The sequence below is a fragment of the Orcinus orca genome, chromosome 3 (assembly GCF_937001465.1).
Source record: "Orcinus orca chromosome 3, mOrcOrc1.1, whole genome shotgun sequence".
NCBI classification, from domain to species: Eukaryota; Metazoa; Chordata; class Mammalia; order Artiodactyla; family Delphinidae; genus Orcinus; species Orcinus orca.
This window is the reverse complement of record NC_064561.1, coordinates 15,368,020-15,392,546: the sequence shown is the minus strand read 5'-3', so window position 1 is coordinate 15,392,546 and position 24,527 is coordinate 15,368,020. Positions and strand designations below refer to the sequence as shown.

Genomic DNA, 24,527 nt, shown 5'->3' with positions numbered 1-24,527 from the left:
CCTAGACCCTCAGCTAGTAATGGCTTTGGAGATCCTGGAGGACTTACCAGCATCACATCTGCTGTCTCCTAGGCTCCAATATATGGTGCTGGCAGGGAGTAGGTGACTCAGTAGGTCTAGATGCTCGGGTTACAAAGAGGGTCTTATAATAGCTTCTAAAAAGCCTCCCACAGTGCTCTGCCAACTCTCCTCCTCTCTCAGTGTTGGACTTCAGTGGTGCACATGGTAAGGGAGAAAATGTTTCCTGTAAGCCCTTCCCCATGACCACCCCCATATCATTGTTCATTCTGTTGTCATGACCTTAAAGGGCTCCAAGAAAATACAGACTTATTTTCAAGTCTCAGTGGAGATGTGAATCACCTCACTTGTCTCCAACAATTTTCTTGTATGCCCCTTGAACACCATCCACTTCTTGCTACCAAGCAACTTTCAGATCCCATCTCCTTTTCCCGATGTCCACCAAGAGCTCAGTTTTGCTTTCTAGTCTGAAATGACTGCCTTCAGAATATCAAGACTTCATTTAATAAACTAGAAATAGTCATCTCAACAGATGCAATAGCCAGACTTGGGTTTTCTTGGTGGAGAGGGCTGAGGGGTAAGCATCTTGTTTTAGGCATCATATTGGGTGTCTTTACAACACAGGGAGAGGGTTGGCATAATCAGAAGCAGGCCTTACAACAAAAGTTTTTCCCAACACATGTCCTCACCTACTAAACATGCTTCTCACCTTATTTTACTGCTGGGGCTGTTAGCAGGTTACCTCCTTTCCTCCTTTTCCAGGCCTTGTAGATAAACAGGGCTATGGGAAGGACACTGATGGGGAGCATTTTTACACACCGCTATAGCAGGCTTCTAGGATTCTTAAGAGTTGCTTTCTGATCAAGTCCTGTCTATTTAGCTCTCAAGGTAGAGCACTTTCATTAGGGTTTTGGGCTAGGAAAAGAGGGATGGTGTGGTTAGCCTCTGCATGAATTTCAGAGAAAGCCTAAAGGGTGTCAAGGCTAATGAGGCATGAAGACCAACAGTCTAATCCAGCAGACTGCAGTCTCTGCTCAGGGCTCCCAACGGGAAGTTTAGCCACAGCTGTTTTAGATACTCCTGGAGAAAGTAAACTGAAGATTGACAATGAGGGAATTCCAACCATGTTTCCCAGTTCTCACTGGTGGAAATGGCTTCATTTCTCACCAGTTGAATGGACAGTCTGTGGAGGGCAAGACTCACCAGGTCCTGGGGAGGGTGGAAGCAAGGAGAGATGGTTCATTTGGGAACCATCCACATATGGCCTGGTGAGTGGACTGAACAGACCAGGAGGGGAATGCAACAAGAACAGAACTAGAAGAAAGGACTTCAGAATGCTGGTAACTCACAAATTCTTCTGTATTAGAAGCCTGATGCTGGGAGATGGCAGTAGAGGATTGGTTGGATCCATTTTTGGCCCAAATGTAAAACTTTCTAGGTACAGAGAAAAATAGATGAAAGACAGGCAAGGAAAAGGGGAGAAGACAGAAAGAAAAGGGAGGCAAGAATATGCATTGAGGGCCAGAAAGGAGGAAAAAGGGGTAGTCAGAAGTAAAACAGAAGAAATGACAGTAAATGGAGAGAATAAAACAGGAATAAGAGAGAACAGAAATGAAAGGGAAGGAATAAACCCAGGAAGTGGAGCAGGATGAGAGGAAAGCAGCAGGGAGTTCTAGGTGGGGAGTCCTAGCTTGCCAGGAAATAGGAGAAAAATGTAGGGGGCCTGTGTGGGAATGGGAAGGACTCTTCCTTACCCTTCAGTCCTCATTTCAGGCTCCTCTTCCCCTAGTAAGCTTGGTTTGGGTGGCTAGTGTTTTGTCAGCACTCTCTACTTGCCCTTCTGGCTTCTTCACCTCTCATCTACATTTGAATACACAAGCACAACAGTGCAAAGACCTGGTACAGGGTATGAAGATGACTAAGAGGAGAAATACTGAACTAGGGATGGAGGGGAGGAGACAGGACACTTCCTCTACTGGAGGAACCCTATCTTTGTCTGAGCTTTCCTTACCCATCACATACACCTCACAAAGCAGCACATAAGAAGCCAGGTTCTACTGAGAGCAAATCAGATTTCCCTTTATTTCCATCTTCACCAGGGGGTGAGGCATAAGGAGTGGTCCAGGTGCCTGGATTCTAACCTCCCACGTTTGCTTGGACCTTTACCTGAGCCCATGCCATCCCTGCCTGATTTTAAATGTTTCTTCCTTTTCTGGGTATTTACTCTGCAAACACCTTCATTTCTTCCCCAACGCACCAAAGGCCCAGGTGCACGTATCTCTGCTACAGCCTGGATGATAACCTAGTTGTATCTGTAAATCTGCGATTTTCCGCAAGCATTCGGCAGCAGGGCCTGACGGAGCCCGCTCCTCCGGACTAGAGCGGGCAGCGCGCGGAACACCCTCCGGCCACACGCCAGGAAGGAGGACGTGCGGGCACGAAACGCAGCTCTCGCGGACAAGAGCGACCGGAGGGTGGCACGGATCTCAGCAGTCCCGGTGGCCCGACACTCGTCTCGTAGGTCCGCGCCCTCCCGCCTGAGCCGGGTCACCTCGCGCGCTATCTGGTTGAAGAGGCCCCGTTCCACCACGTGCAGTACGACCACGGCGTCGCTGGACAGCTGCTGCTTCAGCACCTGGAACACAATGTCTCCCTGCGACCGGCGTCCTGTGCTCCGCCGCGCCCCCTGCCGCAGCGGCCGAAAGCACCCCTGCTGCTGCAACATTCCCGACGGCGAAGTCTCCCGGGAGCCGGCCTCCTTCTCCTTCATGTCTTCCGCCCTCCCGGGCTGGGACTTGGGTCTCCAGACGCAGGGCGGGCGAGCTATCCTGCCAAGAGCAGAGGCGGCCCGCGACTCTTATCTACAGTCCCGCCTCGCCCGCATGGCGTCAAGGAGGGCAGTGGCGGGCCATACTCGGGTGTGATTGTCCTCAGAACGCAGGCACCGCCCACTGATGGTCAGGGGGCGAAGACAAACGGAACAGGGCTCCTCGAGATGCTAATTGGCTGGAGAAAACAGATGCCGGACGTTGATTGGATGAGGGGGAGACAAAGGGTGGGAGGAAGGACTCGTGCATAGACTCGGGGCCTGAAAAGGTCTAATCCTGTCTGTGGGTCTTATGAAATTTGGGGCATAAACTGCCTGTGGAGTGCTCCTTCTCCACTTCAAATGAGCCTTCTCAGGATTTCGGATCACCGGTTTGTTACAACGCTGTAGCAGTTTGGCTCTTCTTGGACCAGGGGAGTGGAAGGTGGTTTTTCTATTTAGAGAGAAGATACTGAGAACTAAGAGGATACAGCAGTATTATTAGATATGGCTTTTCCCAAGGCAGGGGATAAGGAGGAAGCTAGGTTGCCATCTGGAGTCCAGGAAAAATAAATGTCATGAGGATAAATGTAATGCCCCCCATGGATCCCGTCACCTAGCTCACAAGTTCTTCATAGGGAGACTTACGAACTTCCCGTGAAAAAAAAATTGGCAGTTTCAAGAGACTGTAAACTCTGTGTAACTCAACAGGGCTAAAGCTACAAAAAGCTCAAATTTAATCTTAACCTTTGCAATGGGGTGATAAAATGGAACTCTTAAAGTCTCAGATTGGGCTGAGGTGTCACTAAAGGCAGAGAACAAATATAGAGAATCCCCCCTTCCCCTCCATGCCAAAGAAGTTAGTGCTTCTCTTCAGGATTTATTACAAAGGATGAGGCTTGGCTCATCCCTTACTTCAATGATGTAAGAAATGGAAGAGAGGCTGAGAGAAAAAAAGAGGATTTCTTTGGAGAGGGTTACTGGAGGATTAAGGAGTTTAGAGCTTTATTATTTTGAACAGTATCAGACTGACAGAACCAAGAGTGTTCTTGGGTCTCAAATCGATAAAGGACTTTTTATTATCTAAGAGTAACCAAGAATTATGGAACCTGCTTGTGATTTCATCCATGGGACAGAGAAATTAGGATTTTGCAGATGTCTAGTAAGGGACCATGAAGGGAAAGAATAAAGTCTTTTTTTCTGTTTGTCCCCTGTGGAGTCCTGTTCTTTTGATTAATGAAAGATCTTCATTAATTAGTAAAGTATCTGGAATAAGGTGGGTGATCTTTCTTCCAAACTTATACTGGGCAGACAAATATCATGTTGAGTCATTGGTACCACAATTCAAGAGTATGATATCGGCAGGACATAGTGGCTTCATCCTAAAGGGTAGCTTATGATCAGACAGCATGTCATTTGGGCCGTTTAGGCCACAGAGGAGAAGCTTGGGATAGCCGACAATCATCATATACGAACAACAAACACACAAGCAAATAAGTTCCTAAACTGATTTCAGAGAACTATGAGTGCTATGACGGAGAAGGAAGAAGACACAGTGGGGCAGAGAATGACAAAAAGGATCTGAGTAGGTGATCTTGGAGCTGAGATTTACGTAAGAAGGAAACAACACCATGAAGAGCTGGGGAGTGGATGATCCGGAGAGAAGGAACTCCCTCCAGCATGCTTGGTACATTTGAGAAATAGCAAAAAAGTGGGAATAGTAGGACGGAGTGGACAAAGTGAGGAAAGGTGGGGTGGCCGAGAAGCAGCCAAGGGCCAGACCACACAGGCCTTGAGGCCATAATAAGGGTTTGGGATTGTACTGGTAAACATGAAAGGTTTTAAGCAGGAGATTTGCTCCTTCCTGCTTTGTGAGGGTGAGAGTGGAAAGAAGCAGATCAATCTGGCAAACACTTTGCAGATGTGATTATTTTAGGATATTGAGTTGGAGAGATTATTTGGATTATCTAGGTCAGTCCAAATACCTTCACAAATGTCCCTATAAAAGAGAAGCAGAGGGAGATTTGATACAGACAAAAGAGGAGGTAGCAATGTGACCAGGGAGACAGAGATTGGAGTGATGTGGCCACAGGCCTGATAATGCCAGGTCATCATTAGAAGCTACAAGAGGCAAGGAAAGGATTTTCCCCTAGAACCTTTGCCGGAAATATGGCCCGGATGACAGCTTGATACGAACTTCCGGCCTCCATAACTATGAGTGAAAAAATGTCTGCTGTTTTTAGCCACCAAGTTTGTGGTGATGTTACAGCAACCACAGAAAACTAATACAGGTGACTTGGAGTAAGGTTTTAGCAGTGTAGAGGGCCAGAAGTGATTGGATTCAAGATATATTTTTACAGATAGTATCAGCAGGACTAGCTGATGTATCAATATATGGTGTTGGTATTACAGAAGAGTCAAGGATCATTCCCAGGTTTTTGTTCTGAACAAGTGGGTGGATGATGGCAACATTTACTGAGATAGGAGAGGGGCAAGGATTGTTAAGTGTTATGTGTTAGCCACACTCATGTTTGAGAAAATATCAATTAGCTTTTGTCACTGCTCTCTATGTGCCAGGCACTGTTCTAGTTCTTAACTCAATTATCAGTGTAAAGTGGGCAGTTAGATATGAGTCTGGAGCTGAAAGAAGGCTAGGCTGGAAATATAAACTGGGAGTCATCAGTGTACTGTATTTAAAGCCATGGGGCCAAATACATCAAACAAGAAGAAATATAAGAGAGGACTTTGTCCAGGGCCAAAGCCCAAACCAGAGGACACTCAATCTGTTTTGCCTAGACAGTGGATAAAGATCCAGCAAAGGAAAGGAGGAGCCGATGAGGAGGGAGGAAAACCAGGAGTGTGTGAAGTGACAGAAGCCAACCTGTAGTGGAGGTTGGGGCGTTGCATGGAGGGAAATATCTACATTGTCAGATGTTGCTCTAGGGGTAGAGAGGCAGAGAACTGACCGCTGCCTTTAGCAAAGTGGCTATCCCAAGTGGCCTTGACAAGCGCCATTCCAGTGGCTCGGTGGAGAGAAAAGCTCCATGCGAGTCAACTGAAGAGGGAATGAAATGCGGAATAGTCCGCTGCAAATCTAGGCAACTTTTCGGATGACTTTTGACGGGAAACAGAGGGAATGGGCCGTAGGTGGTGGTTGCCTTGGGGGTCTGGAGAGGGCTCTAATTGGTTTTAAAGGTATCTGATTCTGGGGCTTCCCTGGTAAAAGTGGTTGATTCTGCAGCACGTGTTTGCTTCTTGGTGGCAATTGGGTGGGGGCGGGGGAAACGAAGGTAAAGTACAAAGTAGGAACAACTGCAGAAGCCACGTCCCTGGGCAGGTTGAAGGGGCTGGGGTCGGCGCACGGGAGGAGGGCTTCGCCCTACTTATTCCATTTCCCCATAACTTTGGTCACCAAGCACAGGCGGTTGCCGCGGAAGCGACCCGTCCACAGCCCCCGCAGGGCTCAGCGACGAAGCTGAACACTTTGTGTGGGAATCAAGGCTCCCAGCAGGCGTTGCGCTGGGCGGTTAGTGCGCAGGCGCGCGCAGCCAGCCTCCGACTCTCCCCTCCCCGGCAAGCCCCGGCCCCAGTTCCAAGCTGGAGCCACCGACGCGAAGGGGGACGGGTTCCTCTTAAAAGAGAAACGGAGGCGGCGCGCGCTAGGTGGGCCCCTGTCCTCCCGCCGCTCTCCGGGCCTGCGCGCGACGCTGGGGAGGCGCAGGCGCAGTCGGGATGAGGGCGGGTGGGGGCGCTCAGGTAAGGCCGGGGTGGGAGTGGGCCGCGGCGGGAGCTCTGGGCGGCCTGGGAGCTGCCTTAGGAATTGGCCCATCCGACGCAGTGTGAGTGTTCAGTGGGGCGGCCCGAGACGGAGTGGGGGGCGCCTTCCAGACCCCCCCTTCCCCGCCCTCCTGTCCCGGCTCCACCCACAACGACCCAACTATGAGGAGCTCTCCCAATGCACACGACCTCTCCTTCCCTCATCAACCAGTGAAGACCCATGCCCTTTTGAAGATGAAACTGTTACCTTACCCTCTGCCCCTTCCTAGTCGAAATTTCCTTACCCATAGCTCCAGTTCTTCACGTCAGTGGGCCCAGGATCAGGCCATTCTGACTTTGATGCAGTACCCCTGCCTCCCACCCCCAAGATACCCACCCCATAGCGCTAATTTACACGCCCTGTAATGGAAGCAGAGGTGGTTTGGACCCAGTGGCAGCGAATGCTATTGCAGTGGTTTAGTTCTGCCCCAATTCACCGTTGAGGAAACTGAGGCCCCAGCGGTGGGTGGAACCGGGGCCTCTGGCCTCGGATCAGGTCGGCCCACACGCGTGTCTCCCCGACCCCGCAGGCCCTGGTACTCATGGCTGCCTCCCCTGCGGAGGCATCCCGCAGGCGGCGAGAGAAGCGGCGGCAGCTGGACGCGCGCCGCAGCAAGTGCCGCATCCGCCTGGGCGGCCACATGGAACAGTGGTGCCTCCTCAAGGAGCAGCTGGGCTTCTCCCTGCACTCGCAGCTGGCCAAGTTCCTGTTGGACCGGTTAGGGGCCGGGTCAAGGGTTCTGGCGGAGGGCACCCAGGCTGCAACACCCAGCACCCTACCCGCCCCCTTTCCCCCACATCAAGTGCTGGCCTGCTGCTCCTTCCCACTGGCAGATTTATCACTTCAGCAGTAAGGCCAGTGTGATTTGTGGCCTCCCAGGGTCTCCCCCCACCTCTTGGTCCAGGAGAATAGGGGACCCCGTAAGTGTGTGAATGCCCAGAGCTGAGGGCAGTTGGCCACATGGGCCCCCACCTGACCTGCCTCTTGTCCCCCTGGCAGGTACACTTCTTCAGGCTGCGTGCTTTGTGCAGGTGGGTAGGGAATGGCTAGGGGTAGAGGATTAGGAGCCAGAGAGAGAATAGGGGCAACAAGGAGTTGTGTGACCCAGAAACACCCTCCCTAAGGGGATTGGATAAGAGGGAGCCTTGAGTGAGTTTGGGAAGAGATGGGGGAGTTGGGGAGCCCAAGGAGGCAGCCTGTGGAGAAGGGAGCAATATCTCAGAACACTGGGGTTTGGGCTCTGAAGAATGGTAAACTGGATTAGGGACCAGGGTTGCCCAGGGGGTGGGGGTACAGGGCTGTCTGAGTGTGGATCTCCAGGATGAGAGGAGAGGACCTCCCAGCTCACCCTGACTGTTGCCTTCACTGCTCTAGGTCCTGAGCCTGTGGCCCCCAAGGGTCTGCAGTATCTGGTGCTCCTGTCTCATGCTCACAGTCGAGAGTGCAGCCTGGTGCCTGGGCTGCGGGGACCTGGGGGCCGAGATGGGGGGCTTGTGTGGGAGTGCTCAGCCGGCCACACCTTCTCCTGGGGCCCCTCTTCAGGCCCCACATCTCCAGAGGAGCCCAATCCGGTCCCCCTTGCAAGTACTGGCCAGAGAAGCTGGTGCCCAGAAGCCAGGAGTGGGCCAGAGCCCGCAGGTAGGCTGGGGGAAAGAAGAGTTATGGAGAAAAAGGAGGGAAAAGTGTTCTTGTCCCTGTAGCTCAGAACCCCATTCTTTAAAAATGATCCTTTCTCCGTGGGAAAACTCTATGGTGACAAGGAAATACATCCTCAAATATACTTTTAGGTATGAAAAGCAAAATACAGAATTGGATGTATGGTATATTACCGTTGGTGGAAAAATAAGAGGAGAAAGGAAAATATTTATATGTACTTATGAATGTACAGGATATTTCTGGAAGGGCATGTAGGAAACCAGGTTACCTGTAGGAGGAATGAGGTGGCTGGGGTATAGTATTGGAAAGGAGACTTTTCACATGGTTCAAAGAAAAAACCCTGTTTTTTGAACCATGTGAATGTACCATCTCTAAAATAAAACAGCCCCTCCCACTCCAGTAGCCTCTGCCCCCTCTTCCTCCTTCCTAAGAGTCTTCCTACCACTTCAGACCTTAGAACTCCACCTGTCCTCATCCCTCCAATACAGGGTTCCTTCCCCTTTGACCCTACCTATGCCAACAGGTTTGGAATCTAAGCATGATGAGAGGACTGAGGAGGCCAGGTTGCCCAGGTGAGTTTGGGGTTGGGGGGGACAAGATAGACCTGGGTGGACAATGGGAGTGAGGGAGCACGACCTCCTGCTTGCCTTCCTTGGACCTGCAGAGAGGTGGGACCCCCGCCAGAGGCCTTCCCATCCCTAGGAGAAGAAGACGGGGAAGAGGAAGATGAGGATGAAGAGGAGATGCTCAGTGATGCCAGCCCATGGACCTACAGCTCCTCCCCAGATGAGCAAGTTGGGGCTGAGGGAGGGTGCTGAGCAGAGCAGGAGGAGGGAGGGGGTGACTGGCTGGGGAACCCAGAGCTCTGCAGACTTGAGGGAGGGGCTTGTTGGTGGAGAGGGCAGGGTAGGCTTTGGAAAAGGCAGAAAGAACTAGAGGCTTTGGATTGGGTGGAAAGGAAGTTAGGCTCTGGGGGAAAATGAAAGCTGAAAGTAGGTATGAACAGGGAGCCTGTGGTAGGGGTAGGGTTGTTCTGAGTTTGGGGTTTTTTAGTTTAGGGGTTGGGGTTGGGCTGGGGCTGGCTGAGAATCCAGGGAGATAATGCCTTCCTCTTCTTCATTCTCCTTTCAGCAGTGAGCCAGATGCTCCCAGACCACCCCCTTCCCCTGTCACCCATGCACTTAAGGATGGGGAGATACCCCCGGCCCCTGCAGCTGTCCCAACTCCTCTTGCTTCGCCATCCTCATCAGCATCCTCATTGGGTTCTGGAGCTCCTCTGCCTGTGGAAGTCAGGATACAGCCAGAGCTCAGTGGGACCCCTCAAGCAGACCAGCAGACTGAGCCCCTGGCCAGGTAACCTGATGGCTGAGACAGAGGGCAGGGGCATCCTGGGACATGGCCCTCCCTCGAGGCCCTCTGCTCCCTCTTTGCTGCCCGTAGCCCTGGGAGTCAGGCTCAGTCTGCTCTGGCCTCGGCATGGGATGAGGACACTGCTCAGATCGGCCCCAAGAGAATTAGGTAGGACTGGGGGAAGTGGCTCTGGTTGGGGAAGGGAGCGGAGCGAGGTGGAGGAGAGCCTGCACAAGTCCTCATGCTTCCTATTCTCCTCCCCCAGGAAAGCTGCCAAAAGAGAGCTGCTGCCCTGTGACTTCCCTGGCTGCGGAAGGATCTTCTCAAACCGGCAGTATTTGAATGTGAGGATGTGAGGGGTACAGGTTGGGTTCTGTGTAGCCTCATGGGTGGAGGAGAAGGGCTGAAGGAAAAGCTGAGGCAAAGAAGCCTAGGGTGTGGGGGGAGTTCAGAGCCAGGGAGAGAAGAGTGGGATGGACGTGCAGAGCTTGCCTATAGTTAATAATCACTAATCCAGATGACCGGTAGATAAGGCAGAAAACCAAGCCCCAGGTGCGCAGCTGCTGCCCACTACTGCTTGTTACACAGGCCCTCTGATGACCACATGGAGATGATGGTGGCATTCCTCAGGCTTTTGGGGTGCTAGTGACTATTCTAAGCACTTGATATGTGTCAAGTCTTTTGATCTTCTCGGCATTCCTATGAAGTGGGTGCTGGTACTACTCCTGCTTTGCAGATGAGGAAACCAAGGAAAACAGAAATGTCAAGCGTTGCCCAAGGCTTCTCAGCTAGTGTGTCATGGTGCTCAGTTCCTCACTCCATCGGGCTGCCTCGCCCTGCTGTCTCATGTGGGTGGTCCTCACTCCAGGAGGATTAGGGGACAGACCTGTCCCCAGCCTCACTGCAGGAGAGGTTTGAGGCACAGAGAGAGAAGAGTCCCAGTCCCACACTCAGCCAGAGCTCTCACAGGGCTCTGAGGCCGGGAGAGGACCCAGACCCGAGGGATGGTGAAGCCTGGGTGGATGGGATTTGGGAGGGGGGAAGGTCCCCAAGTGGTGGTGAAGCTCTGGGCTTCTGAGAAGAACATTCAGCAGGGCTGGTCAGACATACTTGAGTCTATTAATGGAGGAGACTGAAGTAGCCCCCAGCAGCAGTTTAATTATGGGAAAATAGGATTATGGAGAAAGGGAAAGCGCATGCAACTTAGTGAGCCAGGATGTGAAATTAGACCAGATAAAAAGAGAAATATTTCCCAGAAATACTTGGGGAGTTAAGGTTGAAGAACACACTATGCTTAAAAGTGTTCCAGGTTGAGAAGGAGTGTGTGTGTGTGTGTGTGTGTGTGTGCGCGCGCGCGCGCGCACGCTTCCAAAGCAGATTTAGGAGAAAATGATATAATCCCATGGTGAGCTATTACTAAAAAGTAGGCCATCTCAGTGATATTGTTGTACATTGATATTGATATCAAGGAGAAAAATCATACCCACCAAAAAATGTGTTCCTATCCCTGGCAGATGGCAAATCCATAGTTAGGGAACCAAGAGTGTTACCAGAAGTGCACTTTTTTCAGGGACCTGGGCATTGCAAGGTGAGGTTGTGACAAAGAGGTGAGATAATGGAACTTGAGGGCAGGATAGGGTGAGGGCAGCGTTTGGGGTCAGGAAGGGATGGGATTGGGGTGCTCATGTATAGGTGAGGACTGGCCAGGATGATATGAGCTGGCGGTGACAAGGAGAACTGTTGTGGGAGAGGGCAGAAGAGCCTGCCTGCTGGGTCAGCTCTGGTGGTTGCCCTGAGGAAACCATGTGCTTCCTCCCCTAGCACCACAAGAAGTACCAGCACATCCACCAAAAGTCCTTCTCCTGCCCAGAGCCGGCCTGTGGGAAGTCCTTCAACTTTAAGAAACACCTGAAGGAGCATGTGAAGCTGCACAGTGGTGAGTGGTGGAAATGCCTCCTCACCTCCCCCTGTGGGTCCCTTCCCCTCCCCCTGTGGGTCCCTTCCCCTCCCTCTGTGGGTCCCTTCCCCTCCCTCTGTGAGTCCCTTCACCTCCCCCATGAGGCCAATCATCTCCTATCTGCAGGTCTTGTCACACTGCTCTGGGATAACTCTGACTCACACACTCATCCTGCACTCTCTGTGTGTTTAGATCCTCCCTGCTTGAAACTGTTCTAGGTGCTGGGCTACAGCAGTGAATAAAGCAGGCAGTACTCACCTAAGATGTCCACTCTAGTGAAGGGCTACAAAGAGCTGTGAAAGGTGCTTTGAGCAAAGACCTAAGTGAAGGGAGGAATGGAGGCTTTGCCACATCCACATGAGAGGCAGCACATGAGAGGACCCTAAACTGGCATCTGCAGGCCTGTTCCAGGAATGGAGAGGAGGCCAGGAGATTAGAAAGGAAGGAAGAGAGGTCAGATAGGTGGTAGGGGCCTTCAAGACCACCATCGGTTGGCAAATGTGATGGGCACCAGTGCGGTGGAGGGAGGGACAGAACTGATTTTAAAAGGAGCATTGTGGCTGCCATGTGGAGAATAGGGGATAGCAGGAATGTGCAGTGCACAGTGATAGTGACCTAGACAGTCAAGTTGATGAGAAGTGGCTGGAGACTGACAAGAGAGTGAAGATGGAGCCAGGGCTACTGTGGGAAGAACAGATTGTCCATGGGTAGGACTGTGGAGTCAGGGGTGACTTGGAGGGTTCCAGCCTGAGCCAACTGGGCAGAAGGTGATGTGGCTTCCTGAAAGTGAGGGAGAAGCAGGCCTCAGGAAAGGCACATGACATTTTATTTGGGACATGCTACTTAGGTATCCCAGAAAACGTGAATCTCGTGTTCAGGGGAGATGTTGGGCAAGAAAAAAGTGTTCATCATGAGCATATGGGTGGTGTTTAGAGCCATGGGTGGAGTGTTCCTACAGGGAGAGAGTGAACATAGGTAGAGAAGAGGTCTGAGCAGGGCAGGTAGGAAGGGCAGCTACAGAGGTGCTGTTGAGGCAGGTGAAGAGAGCGGTATCTGAGGAGCCAAGTGGAGAAAGTGCTCCAGGGAGGAGGGAGGGGTGAGATGTGCCGGTGCTGCAGAGCTGAGTGAGATGAGGATGCGCACAGGCCACCAGGCAGGGCGATGGGAAGCCATCCTTGACCAGATGACAAAATGGCATGTGACAAGGGAGATGACAGCCAGAATGGACTGGGTTCAGAGCAGAGACGAGCTAAGGAAGTGTAGACAGCAAGTATGGACAACTCTTCGGAGTTCTACTGTGAAGACAAGCAGAGAAATAGGTGTAAGTTGGAGGGCTGTGAGCCTGAGCACAGAGATGGGAATGATCCCACAGAGAGGAAAGGCTTGCTGATGCCAGGGTGGGTTGAGCAACCTTAAGTCGTTGAGGAGGGGTGTATCTGAGCACAGTTGGAGGGCAGCCACAGGGAAGCAGGGACTATTCACATATATGGGCACAGAAGTAAGTTGGCTGGTGGATTAGGTGGGGGGAGGATGTGGGCATTCTCTCCTGGCTCCTCTTCTTGGTGACTCATAAAACGAGGTCACTGCTGAGTGAGGTTGGTAGAAAGAGGAGGTCGTGTGGAAAATGCCCTTCTGAACTCTAGAAAGTGGGAGAGTGAACTGACCAAGGAGATGCAGAGGCATTGTGTGTGTGCGGGAGGGGTGAGGCTTGACACTTGTAGTTGTGTGTGGAAGTAGAGCTCAAAGTGGGGTGAGGGTGGGGTGTTGTAGGTTGTGTTTCCGCCCCCCTTGGCGTACGTGTGCCGGCCTGGATCAGGCCAAGGGTTGTATTTGTCCTGAGTTGGGCTTTAACCGAGCAGGCACAGCTGAGGAAGAGAGGGACAGGTGAGTTGGTAGTGTGAGTGGAGGAAGGCTACAAAGATGCCCTGGAAATGAACTGGGCAAAGAGAGGGGAGGGGGACAGTGGGAAGGCAGTGGGCTGCTGGACCGGCAGCCTGGAACTGTGGGATAACTGTAACAGGACAAGGTAGGGGGCCCTGGCTGGAACTGGGATGTCTGAAATTGTGATTTCAAGGTGGTGCAGTGATGGGGCATGACCTGGGAATGGTGGCTGAGAAGGGCTGTGGGGGGCGGCCAGGTCAGTGAAGGTCAGGGAACAGGGGAGGGGAGTGCTGGACATGTAGAAAACAAACTGACAGCAGTGGTGATGGCTGAGGAGGGGGCCTGGAGCCAGAGCTGTGTGGAGTGCGGGAGCGTGATGGGGATGAAGGCTGTAGGGGTGTGTGCGTGGTCTGATGGCAGGGTATACAGAGCAGCAGTGGTTCAGAGGTCTACAGGATGCCATGAAAAGCAAGGCTACCTCCTCTGCTGCAGGAGGTGTAAGAGAAAAACCACAGCAGGCCTGTGAGAACTGCTGGAGACGGGCGATGGGCAGGTGCTGTTAGAGCTGGCAGGGGGGCAGGTTCAGGGAGAAAGGAGAGGGGATTGGCTCTTGACACCCACAGGGCGTCTGACAGGTCACACGGCACTGTTGGGGGGTGGTGGGAGGAGTGAGATATGCAGGCTGAATAGGGACAGTACTCCTTTGGGGGACAGTGGGGGTGGACCAAGGAAGGGCCTCAGCTTGGGGATGGATGCTGGGCTGTCCCCCATGTGCCCACAGATACCCGAGACTACATTTGTGAGTTCTGCGCCCGGTCTTTCCGCACCAGCAGCAACTTGGTCATCCACCGGCGCATCCACACTGGAGAGAAACCCCTGCAGTGAGTGTGGGGAAGAGAGCCTGGGGTGGGGGGAAATGGGGAGGTGCTGGCAGGACATCTGGGCAGTTGGGACCAGGAGGAACCCCTGGGGAAGTCAAGATGGGCTGAGGCCCGTTTCTTCCCCCTGCTGTCCCTGGCTCAGGTGTGAGATCTGCGGGTTCACCTGCCGCCAGAAGGCGTCCCTGAATTGGCATCGGCGCAAGCATGCAGAGACGGTGGCTGCCTTGCGATTCCCCTGTGAGTTCTGCGGCAAGCGCTTCGAGAAGCCAGACAGTGTCACAGCTCACCGCAGCAAAAGCCACCCCGCCTTGCTCCTGGCCCCACAAGAATTAGCTGGTCCATTGGAGTCCTGTTCCAGCATCTCTGCCCCTGCATCCCTGGGGACCGACGAGGGATCCAGGCCCTCTCTGGCTCCTCAGCCTCCCACACTGCTCCCTTAGCAGTGAGCACTCCCCAGAATTTGGGGAGCCAGGGACTGGAAAGGAGCAAGAAGGGCCAGATGACTGGTCCCTGGGGACTAGGGTGATGGGGAGTGCAGGGCAGGGGCAAGACTGTGCTCTAGGGGAGCCAGGCTACTTTAGTCTTCCTAAAGGACAGAATAAACCCAGTATTTTACATGGACGTGTGTGAGCAGAGCAGCAGAGCGAGTGTTTTGGCACCTGAGGTATAGGAATCTTGATTCCTTTGGAAGCAGGCTCTCCTGGAATGTGCCTGAGTGCACCCTGAGTGCAGGCCTTATTCTTCTCTTTGCAGACCCCCACCTGCACCCACCCTGAAGACCCAGCTTTCTTTCCCAATTCGCTTTGGCACTCCTTCCACTCTTGCATTCAAGCAAGGCACTAGGTAATTCCAGAGGGTTGGGCTGGAGTAGGATTAGAGGTATGTGTTCCTGGGCCACATCTGTACTCTCCACTAACCAAGAGAACCAAATGTATAGGGGCCCCTAAAGAGTCTTGCCTTCCAGTGCAAAAATGAGGGGGCTATATGTGTGAGATTGCTGAGCTAGCTTGGGAAGGGACCAGAGACCTTGGAATTTTGAAAGGGCCTGTCTCTTGCGTGACTCCTGAAGTCTGCAAATACAGCAGCCTCAGGTTTGACAAAGGGAGCTCTTGGCATCTGGAACTCAAATAATTCTTTATTTCACCACCTGCAAGCAAAAAAATCGCTGGCCAATTACAGGGAATTTTCATCCCTGCACTGTGGCCTCTGTGGAGCTCAGTTTCCTCATGGCTGCAAGCTTAATTTGTGTATAGCGTTCTTACTGCACTTGGCAGTGCCCAGCTTTGTGGACCCATGTGGTCTTGACTCAGGTCCCAGGGTTGATGTCCCCCACCTGGAGAACACTGTCCTGAGAGGCACCTTGATCTGTACACCAACAGGTCTGTCCCATGGGACAGGTGGGCAGCCACGCTGAGAGCTCCTGCCCACCTTTACATGGTGTGAAGCACTTCTCCGCGTGCTTCTGGCGTGGAGATATCTTTCAGTGAAGTGAGCTTTCCCACTATCTCTCTGCAAATTTCCCATCTCTCAGAAGCTGAGGGAGAAAGCAGCAGAGAGACTAACAGTCAAGTGAAAGGAAGAGGCAAGAAAACCACAGGGCCTGTGACTCCAGCCACATCTGTGGTCATTAACTGAAGAGGCAGTACACCAAAAGTATCTAGAAAGAAGAGGTAGAGGACACTCAGGCTGGAAAAAGGAGATGGGACAAGAGAAGACAGGATGCTGATGGGAAAACAGGAAACACCTGAGAGCACAGCAGCAGGGATGGGACACACCAATACTTGGGCCCTCTCCCATGTGTGGGGTCTGGGAGGTTCCCCCTGCACCTACACCTCAGAGGGGGAGAAGGACGGACAGAGAACAGGCAAAGAGCTGACAGAGGAAGCAGGTGCAGGGGTGCAGCGAGAGGCCAGGTGAAGTGCTACCAACAGAGATGGAGAAAGGTAATATGCCACGCTGTCTTTCCACAGAACTCCATCTGCGAGTTGTCCCACCCATCCCTATGGCACTATGAAAGTGCTTATCAAGCCCACTCCGGAGAAGACTCTCAGCAAGTCTTTCTCAACTGAGACACAAAAAGCCCTGGCTTTTCCTGTCCTGCTTGCCCAGCAAAGATGAGGGCAGTGCCCGCCTTGGCCTCAGTGGCAGCGGCAGCTGTAGCTGCGGCGGCGCGAGCACGTGTGTGGGCCCGCTGGTGTTGCGACAGGGAGCGGCTGTGGCTGAAACACTTGCCACACTCCGCACATTCCGCCGGCCGCTCGCCCAGGTGCGTTTTGCGGTGCAGTGCCAGCTTGGAGCCCACACTGAAGGCTTTGCCACACTCAGGGCACTTGTGGGGCTTGTGGCCGGCATGGTTGCGCCGGTGCACGTTGAGGTTGGACACGCACGTGAAGTGCTTGCCGCACAACTCACAGCGGTAGGGCTTCTCGCCTGTGTGTGTGCGCCTGTGCTTTGTGAGGTCCGAGCGGTCGCTGAAGCAGCGGCCACACTCGGTACAGGGGAAGGGCCTCTCGCCTGTGTGGATGCGCTGGTGCACCACAAGGTCGGAGCGCTGCCCGAAGCCCTTGCCACACGTGGTGCATGCGTGTGGCCGCTCTCCCTGGTGGCTGCGCCGATGGCGCAGCAGCGTGGAGCTCTCACTGAAGCGGCGCCCGCAGTCGCTGCAGGCGTAGGGCTTCTCGCCCGTGTGCGTGCGCTGATGGCGCACCAGGGTGGCGCTCTCCAAGAAGCCCTTGCCACACTCTGGGCATTTGAAAGGTTTCTCACCCGAGTGCGTCTGCAGGTGTCGCGTTAGTGTGGAGCTCTTGCCAAAGCTCTTGCCACACATACTACATTGGTGTGCGTCCGAAGTGCCTGGCTGCCGAAGTGTGGAGTCACCAGGGCTCCTGGCCGTGTGGACACGCAAATGGCTCCGAAGTCCCGCACCGCTGCGGAAGGCCCGCGGGCACTGAGTGCAGCGATGGAGCGTGTCAGCGGGCACGGCCGGTGTCCCCCACGGGTGTGCCCGTGCCTGGTGGAAGCGCAGTGCGCTCTGGCGGAAGGCACGAGGGCACAGCGGACAGCGGCGCGGCAGCTCAGGAGGGTGCCAGTGGCGCCTGTGCAGCAGCAGAGCCGGGAGGTGTGGGAAGCAGCGGCCGCAAGCTCGGCAGCGGCAGGAGCGGCTGCGCCGCCTGTGCGCGCTCTGGTGTAGGTCAAGGCGGCCGCTGTGATGGAAGCTCTGGCCACACTCATTGCAGATGTAGAGCGTCTGGCCCGCATGAGCGCGTCGGTGCGCACGGAGGTCTGCGGCCTGTGCGCAGCGCTCGCCGCACTCTAGACAGTGGAAGCGGCTGTCGCCACCATGGGCGCGCTCATGCCGCAGCAGCACCGAACTGTACCGGAAGCTCTTTCCACACTCACTGCACCCATAAGGCCTGCCGGCTGCTGCCTCTGAGACAGCAGCGAGCATGATGAGGGCCAGGCCGGGCGCCCTCAGGGTGCAGCGTGCCACTCACACTCTGGAGTCCACCTCCTCCAGCTGAGAGTTATTTTCAGTTTTCTTAAGGCCTAGAAAGGGAACGGTAGCAGAGGGAAGAGAGGGAGGCCCGGAAAACTGGTCCGCGGATTCCAGGGTTCCTTCTCTCACAGCAGGTGCTGTGGCTGTTTCAGAGGTGGGCTGCAGCTAGGTTTACCATGTACCGTGAGCCCTGCAGGGAGAAGGTCACTGTGAGCCCCAGCAACATCTATGACAGCTACACCTTGGGGAATGGAGGGGCAAGCACAGGCTCCCTGTTTTCTGTACCTTCCCCAGCTAGACCATCTCTGGAGTTCCATTCTCCAAGAGGAGGCAAAGCCATGGGAGTCCTAGAAATATGGGGGGGGAGGGGTCCTTGTGCCACCAGGAAGGGCAGTAGGGACTCAAGAGGGGAGCCTTCCTCCAGTACACTGTTCGGGAGGGAAGGAAGGGTGTCCAGCTTGTTTTATGACCTTAGCCCAGGGACCTAGGCCTGGAGATGCACTAGGGAACGACCAAGGAGGGATGGGTCATGAGAAGTCCCCTGGGCCTAAACCACATCAACACCTTCCTCTGAAGACCCAGGGTTTCCTGAGTAACCAGTGTGAACCCAGCCAGGCCTGGGTTGGAAGCGGTGAAGCATAAACCTATCCAGCAGCAGCCTGGGCAAAAGGCTCAGGAACGGCTGGGATCTGGGCAAGGGAAGGTATCTGAGAAAACCCAAAGTATTGCTCCTTGGCTTTGGACAGCACCTGATACACAATCATACCACATCAGTACACAGCCTCAAAGTTCTGTGGCCTAGCCTTGAGAAAGCAACTCAGGACCCAGGAAAGGGGTAAAAGGAAGCATGGATAATTCACAAAGAATATTATCAAAAGTTGATGGCATTATCAAAGAAGTGATCTTCCCATTTCTAGGGAAGGCTGGGGAGAAGGAAGGGACATCCTTTCTAATTCTCAGGGCATTCAAGTTGTTTGCAAACATTCTGCAGACTCTCCTCATTGCCCCAGCTCCAGGGATCTGAGAACCTGGAGTAGCAAAGAAGCCCCTTCATGGGGATGGAATCTGCTCTGCTGTTTTCTTTATCTCAAGTGGTATCCCTGAATCCTTCTGACAAGTTGGTCCAGGTGGCTCTCTGTGAGCAGGGTCAGCATTTGTGCACAGAACCTCCTATGCCCTTTATTTAGAGCACAAATTGGGCTGCTCTCCTCACCTGACTGGCCTCACCACTGACTGTTCCCCTCAAGACCCATGGATCTGTCCCCAGTTCAGTTCAGTGGGACACGGGAGACAGGTATAGTCACTATAAGTTATAGGCCATGTCACCCAACAGATCAGTGAGAGTAAGCAAATAAAATAGTCATCAGTCACTTTCTTATTAGCAGATGGAAACTCAAATACCCAGAGCTGTGGTTAAAACACCCCATAGATGGGGTCCTCATCTTTTGGACGCAAATAGGGTCAATTGAAAAAAGCCTTTAAAACTACAGACCTGCAGGGGTGGGCTCTGAAGCTTCTGTTCCCCTCCTTCTTGGGAAGGAGTGGTGGATATAGCATGTTCTCTCCCTGTGCCTCTGGAGCAGGATGTGCTGTGCCCTGCAGGAAGGATAAAATAAGAGGGACAATGTGAATTTAAACTGAGCAAAGGGGACAGATGCAGGTAGAAGAGAAAGAAGGAAACATTTCTTGGAAGAGAGTATTTTTAAAATGGATATTTTCAAATATAAAAAACTAACAAGAATAGTACCACAAATCACTCACTCACCTTCAGCATCTATTTACATTTTGCTATTTCGTTTCATCTATGACACTCCCCCCACCCTACCCCAGCCCATACACTATTTTTTTTTGGGGGGGGGGGTGTCTGGAGTATTTTAAATCCTAGACATCTTATTCAAAGAGGATGAGTTTTAAACAAAATCTGCAAGCAGGGGCAAGAGCCCCTCTGCAGACCTGAGAGCAGACTTTAGAGGGAGTTTCTTGGTTCTTCCAGAGACAGTTTTCAGCCCAGGCACTTGCTTGGGCTGCTAATTATAGCTGGTCAAATTCAAAAGAATGTTTGCCCTTGTGTGAATACAACCTTCTCTCAAGGGTCAGTGGTTGATCCCAAATGGCAAAGAGAGCAATGCTTATGTCCTAGTGAGTATTCCCCCTCACCTGAGTGTCTCTGGAGACCCTGGCACCTCTCAGGCCAAGTTTCTGGGATTACACCCTCTGCCAGGCTACTGCCTTCAAGGGCACATGCCCAAGGAAGGAAAGACAAATGCACAAATGAAAACACACACACATAAATGACATATAAACAAAGATACCATTTTGCCCCATCACAGACATGGAATAAGAGACCCTGGTCAAGGGTGCGGGTTTTGTGCTTGAGTGCCAGGGTGTATCCTTCAAGTCTCTCTTCTGTACCTCACCCTATGCTGGAGCTTGCCCTGGAAGGAAAGGGTCTATGCTTGGGAAGAAATCTGAAAGAAAAAAAAAATATTACTGTGCCAAAAGAAGAACAATTTCTAGACTGTCCTAACCATCATTTTCCTGATTGAGTTCTGAAGTTGCTATACCACCAAATTTCTTTGATTTTTGGAAAAAAATAAGTACAAGGGAGGCTTCGAAAGAGGGAAGGGGGTAATTACGTGTGAATTGATGAAAAGTCCTAATTGTTCAATACTTTAAAGTATTTTAGTACCTTTCAAGTATTTAATACTTACAAACTTATACGTAATTAATAAAAGACAATTACTAAGAAGATAAGCTAATGGCAAAAATTAATATTCACAATAAATTTGTTTCATATACCACGAAACTTGTTTCTTAATAGATATTGCAGGCATTTCATGCCATATCTAACTGTTCACAGGAGTGTTGGACTTAATCAGGATTTAGTATATTTAGTAACAATCTACTGTGAGAGAAGTGTAGTTCTTTTTCTTCTCAGTTGTGTTGTTCAGTCAGTATAAAGATTTTCCTCCCTGGTTATCTTTTCTGCCAGGCCAACATTTCTGGGGCAAGTGATCATCTCACAATTCCTCCATCTTGAAGCCAGAGTTGGATAAAACTGGTCTGGGCTGCAGGAGTGGGTCTGAGGGCTGTCTCAGCTGTGCTGTCTGCTACAGTGGCCACAAGCCACATGTGGCAACTGAAACTTGAAATGTGGCTGGTCCAAAGTGAGACGTGCTATAGGTCAAATACACTCCTAACTTCAAAGACTTAGTATGAAAAAAGAATACAAAATATCTCATTAATAATGTTTAATGTTGACTATATATTGAAATAATATTTTATATATATTGGGTTAAATGAAATATAGTTTTAAAATTTATTTCACCTGTTTTTCAGAAAAGTGATGATTACAAATGTGGCTCACATTTCTGTTCTATTAGATAGTGTTTGCCAAATGGCCTTTCCAAACCCTGGAACAATGTACAAAGGGAGGCTGACCCACCTCACAGTCCCTGAAGGGGACTGCATGGGAAGAGGTCACCAACTGCCCTGACCCTTAGAGCCTCAGTAACCAGAAGATAGCCACTCTCCTCATCTCCTAAGATGTGGGGCTCTGGCCATACCCTCCAGAGGGCCCATCTGCTCTTCAGGAAAGTGAATATCCGTACTGCCATCTAGGAGACCTGGTTGGGACTTGGGGTTATAACTCATGCAAAGCCTATCACTGCTGCTCTCCAGTTATTACTAGCATCAATACGGAATGGCTCTCATATGTTTCTGTGTATGTACCCCTTTCATCCTCCCAGTAGTCCTTTGAGGTGGGTACTACTGGTTACCCCTGTGTGACTTGAGGTTCCCCTGTGGTGCAAGCTCATCCAGAGCCACAAGGACGGCAGGTGGGTCCAGGGACAGGAAGGGGATGGCAGGCTGGGAGGCCCGTCTCGGGCTCTCCCCGATAGTCCCCAACCCTTCCTGGCCCTGGCCAGCTGGCAGCAGTGCAGCAGGAAGCCCCTGGCGGCCCCAGGGACCACCGTGGGACCGGGGCTCACTCTGTGTACTCTGCGGTGGATTCCTTTGCGGTCCTGGTAGAGGAAAGGAAACGGTCAGCCTGAGAAGTGGTTTGGGGAGCAGTAGCTGCATTCGGGAGAGAAGATTCTTCTGCTGGCCTCTCTATATATACTTAACCCCCACCCTGGTCCCAGTCCTAAAGTCTGTTGCCCAGCCCTAATGACAATGTAGTCTCCAGGACTCTGAGACACCCCTAGAGGCTGCTGAAATTTACATCCATCTGGAAGCAAATAACCCACTTCTCACTGTTGGGAGGAGGAGGGGGGAGGAACTGGATGGATGGAATAGTTTCCCTGACCCTCTGGAGCCTGCTTTGGGGCCTTTCCACTTGTAGTTCTTTCTACCTGAAAGCCCTTTCTCCTCCTTCATTCAGGGCTCTGCTCCAATAATCCCTCCTCAGAGAAGCCCTACTGAGCACCTTCACTCCTCCAAAACAGTGATTCCCAATCCACTCTGGAAAGGTTTCGGTCTCTTTTCTAGGTGAGCATGGGGTATGAAATCCAGAGCACCAGAATGGCCAGTGCTCACTTCCCTTTTTCCCATAACAGAAACAAGGTCCAGTACTTTAAAAGACATTGCCCCTTCCAGCTTCGGATCCAGTCTGACATGTTTAAGGAGTTGGTGGAAACAGGAATGACAGCTCCCTCCCCATTCCAAGTACCCAAGCCCGATCATGATCCAAACAGATTCTTTTGCAAGGTTTTTTCACAAAGATTTTCCTGTGAAATCTGGGAAGTGTGGAGAATGTATGTATGTTAACAGGGAGAGAACATAGTAGGATAGATTATTCTCTATGTTCCTTTCACACATGGGCAAGACTACAGCCCAGAAGAGCCAGAGGAGCCCAGAACTGGGATGAGGAAGGGACTATATGGTACTTTTGCACTCTTCCTATAGGCCTAGCAAGAAGTTGGGCACACATAAGGCATCTAATACTTTTTTTAAATGATGTATTAATCTGGAATACAATTCTTTCAAACGTTAGGTTCCTGGAAGAGAGGGCGTCTCTCTAGTCATCTTATCCTCCACAGCCCTATCCACTGCATATACTGCAAATACTCTGGCTTGGTTTACTAAGTCCTTAACTGCAACCTGTGTAGGAGACCGGAGAGGCAAGTGTCCAAATTCTGGGTCTTCCATTACCAGCTGTGTGACCTTGGACAGGGGACCTGGGGTGTCTAACACTCCTGCCTGAGAAAACTCAGTGAAGGAAGCTGCGATCATGTTTCCTATGAAAAGAGGGAAGGTGTTAAGTCTGAGAACTGCAGTTGCCGAGTTTTTAGGATTTACTCTCCCCAGGTAAATTTTATGGAACCCTGAAAAAGAGGTCTGACTCTTACCACCTAAGCATCCTAAACGTTCTGCAAGACCTTTTTTAAGTCTTTTCCCCCCGACCCACCCCCCAAAAGAACACTACTTAACAGGATTAGAGCAGTGTGGGGCTTTTGTAGACCCTCCCCACACACCGGCAGCTTCGAGAGTAAGTAGTGACATTGGTTACTCATTTTAAGACTTGGTGCCTAGTACTTAACGGGAGCTGAGCACAACTATTCGAGGAATGAGGAACGCCCCACAGGAGCAGGTCGCCTTCCCTGGCCCTCCCGCAGCGCAGCCAATCCCGGGTGCATCAGTCAGTTTTCGTCACGAGTTACTGGTCAGATTCTCCTTGCACGAAACTTCCCACCCCGGGCCCACCCCAGCTCTTCACACTTGGCGCCAGCCCACGCGAAGGGCAAGACAGGGCACCAAAAACGTAGCGGAGAGTAGGGGGTGTTTAACATCGACCGAGCCCAGAGGCTGCCGCTGCCCTTCTAAACTGACTCAGCCTGGCGATGTCCGCATCGTGGGGCCGCCAGCCACGACGGTCACCAAGGGAGGACTCGCGAGGACATACGGAGGGCAAGGCCTGGGAGGAGCAGGCCGCGAGGCAGCAGCGGGCGTGCGCCGGCCAATCGCTTGCTCCGCTGCGGCGCCGCGTCACTCGTTGCCGGGGCGTCGTTCTCGACGGCTGCAAACGCTAGCCGCCCGGAGCGGAGGGAAGAAGCCGGGCGCAAGTTGGGGACCACTGCCCCGCGCTAACCCTCCCTCCCGGCCCTTCGGTCCCCTCACCGGTCGCCGACTGGATCCTCCGACACCGCGCGGCTCGCACTCAGCTGGCTCGCCGACCCCAGCCTGCCGCACTGCGGGACTGGGGCGGGGAAGGGAGGGAAGGAGCTGGCGGAGCGCGGGGCCGCCGAGTGGGGGGAGCTGGGAGGCGCCTCGGGATTGGGGGTCACGCTCCAGCCCCGCTCTCCCGGGTTGGCCAGTGGTGTGCCTCATGAGGGCCGCGTCACCGGTTGCTGGGAGGACTAGGAGACGTAAGAAGGCTCCACTAAAGGTTCAGCCTCGCCTGTCCAAGCCAGAATTCCCAGTAAGGGGGCGGAGCTAAAAGGCGGAGCTTAGGGAGACTCCGGTCCCGCCTCACTCCCTTGTCAAGGCCCCGCCTTCTTCCCAGGCTTAACCAGTCCCTGCCTCCTCCTTTGTCCACGTCCCCTCCCCGGGTCTCTTCCACCCCAATCAGAGGAAAAGGCGCTGACCCACGTGCACCGCCTCAGCATCCAGTGGCTGGGTCCAGATGCCCTGTATGGCTTTCCTGCGGCTCACAGGCGCCCGCT

General features: G+C 52.6%; 2 protein-coding genes across 11 annotated transcripts; one reads left to right on the top strand and one right to left on the bottom strand.

Annotated features, from left to right (window-relative positions):
- The first annotated feature begins 6,349 nt into the window (after nt 1-6,349).
- On the top strand, nt 6,350-14,987 carry ZNF692 (zinc finger protein 692). 6 transcript variants are annotated; one of them, XM_033413439.2, is made up of 12 exons: nt 6,350-6,487; nt 7,171-7,358; nt 7,641-7,672; nt 8,016-8,279; nt 8,821-8,869; nt 8,962-9,087; nt 9,429-9,650; nt 9,738-9,815; nt 9,913-9,991; nt 11,469-11,583; nt 14,267-14,366; nt 14,509-14,987. In XM_033413439.2, the coding sequence occupies exons 2-12, from the start codon at nt 7,183-7,185 to the stop codon at nt 14,804-14,806; spliced, it is 1,539 nt and encodes a 512-aa protein (XP_033269330.2). In that variant the 5' UTR covers nt 6,350-6,487; nt 7,171-7,182; the 3' UTR covers nt 14,807-14,987. The 6 variants fall into 6 exon arrangements, with proteins under 6 accessions (XP_033269330.2, XP_004284067.2, XP_033269333.2 ...); XM_004284019.3 differs by lacking the exon at nt 6,350-6,487 and adding an exon at nt 6,615-6,663 and having other exon boundaries at nt 9,432-9,650; XM_033413442.2 differs by lacking the exon at nt 6,350-6,487 and adding an exon at nt 6,645-6,663.
- A 498-nt stretch (nt 14,988-15,485) lies between these two features.
- ZNF672 (zinc finger protein 672) lies at nt 15,486-24,163 on the bottom strand. Of its 5 annotated transcripts, none has more exons than XM_033413445.2 (4): nt 23,983-24,163; nt 20,020-20,330; nt 19,355-19,458; nt 15,486-18,052 (listed from the first exon to the last, which is right to left on the bottom strand). In XM_033413445.2, exon 4 carries the CDS (start codon nt 17,812-17,814, stop codon nt 16,414-16,416), a length of 1,401 nt encoding a protein of 466 aa, XP_033269336.2. In that variant the 5' UTR covers nt 17,815-18,052; nt 19,355-19,458; nt 20,020-20,330; nt 23,983-24,163; the 3' UTR covers nt 15,486-16,413. The 5 variants fall into 5 exon arrangements, with proteins under 5 accessions (XP_033269336.2, XP_033269334.2, XP_049564545.1 ...); XM_033413443.2 differs by having other exon boundaries at nt 20,175-20,330; XM_049708588.1 differs by having other exon boundaries at nt 19,355-23,890.
- Nucleotides 24,164-24,527: the final 364 nt, after the last annotated feature.

What these genes read in the sequence shown, in the direction of transcription:
- ZNF692 (XM_033413439.2), top strand. Translation starts at nt 7,183, where the DNA reads ATGGCTGCCTCCCCTGCGGAGGCATCCCGCAGGCGGCGAGAGAAGCGG. An exon ending in GCCAAGTTCCTGTTGGACCG is followed by an intron (nt 7,359 to 7,640) that starts GTTAGGGGCCGG and finishes TCCCCCTGGCAG; the next exon opens with GTACACTTCTTCAGGCTGCG. An exon ending in GAGGAGGCCAGGTTGCCCAG is followed by an intron (nt 8,870 to 8,961) that starts GTGAGTTTGGGG and finishes TTGGACCTGCAG; the next exon opens with AGAGGTGGGACCCCCGCCAG.
- ZNF672 (XM_049708588.1), bottom strand. Translation starts at nt 17,814, where the DNA reads ATGCTCGCTGCTGTCTCAGAGGCAGCAGCCGGCAGGCCTTATGGGTGC.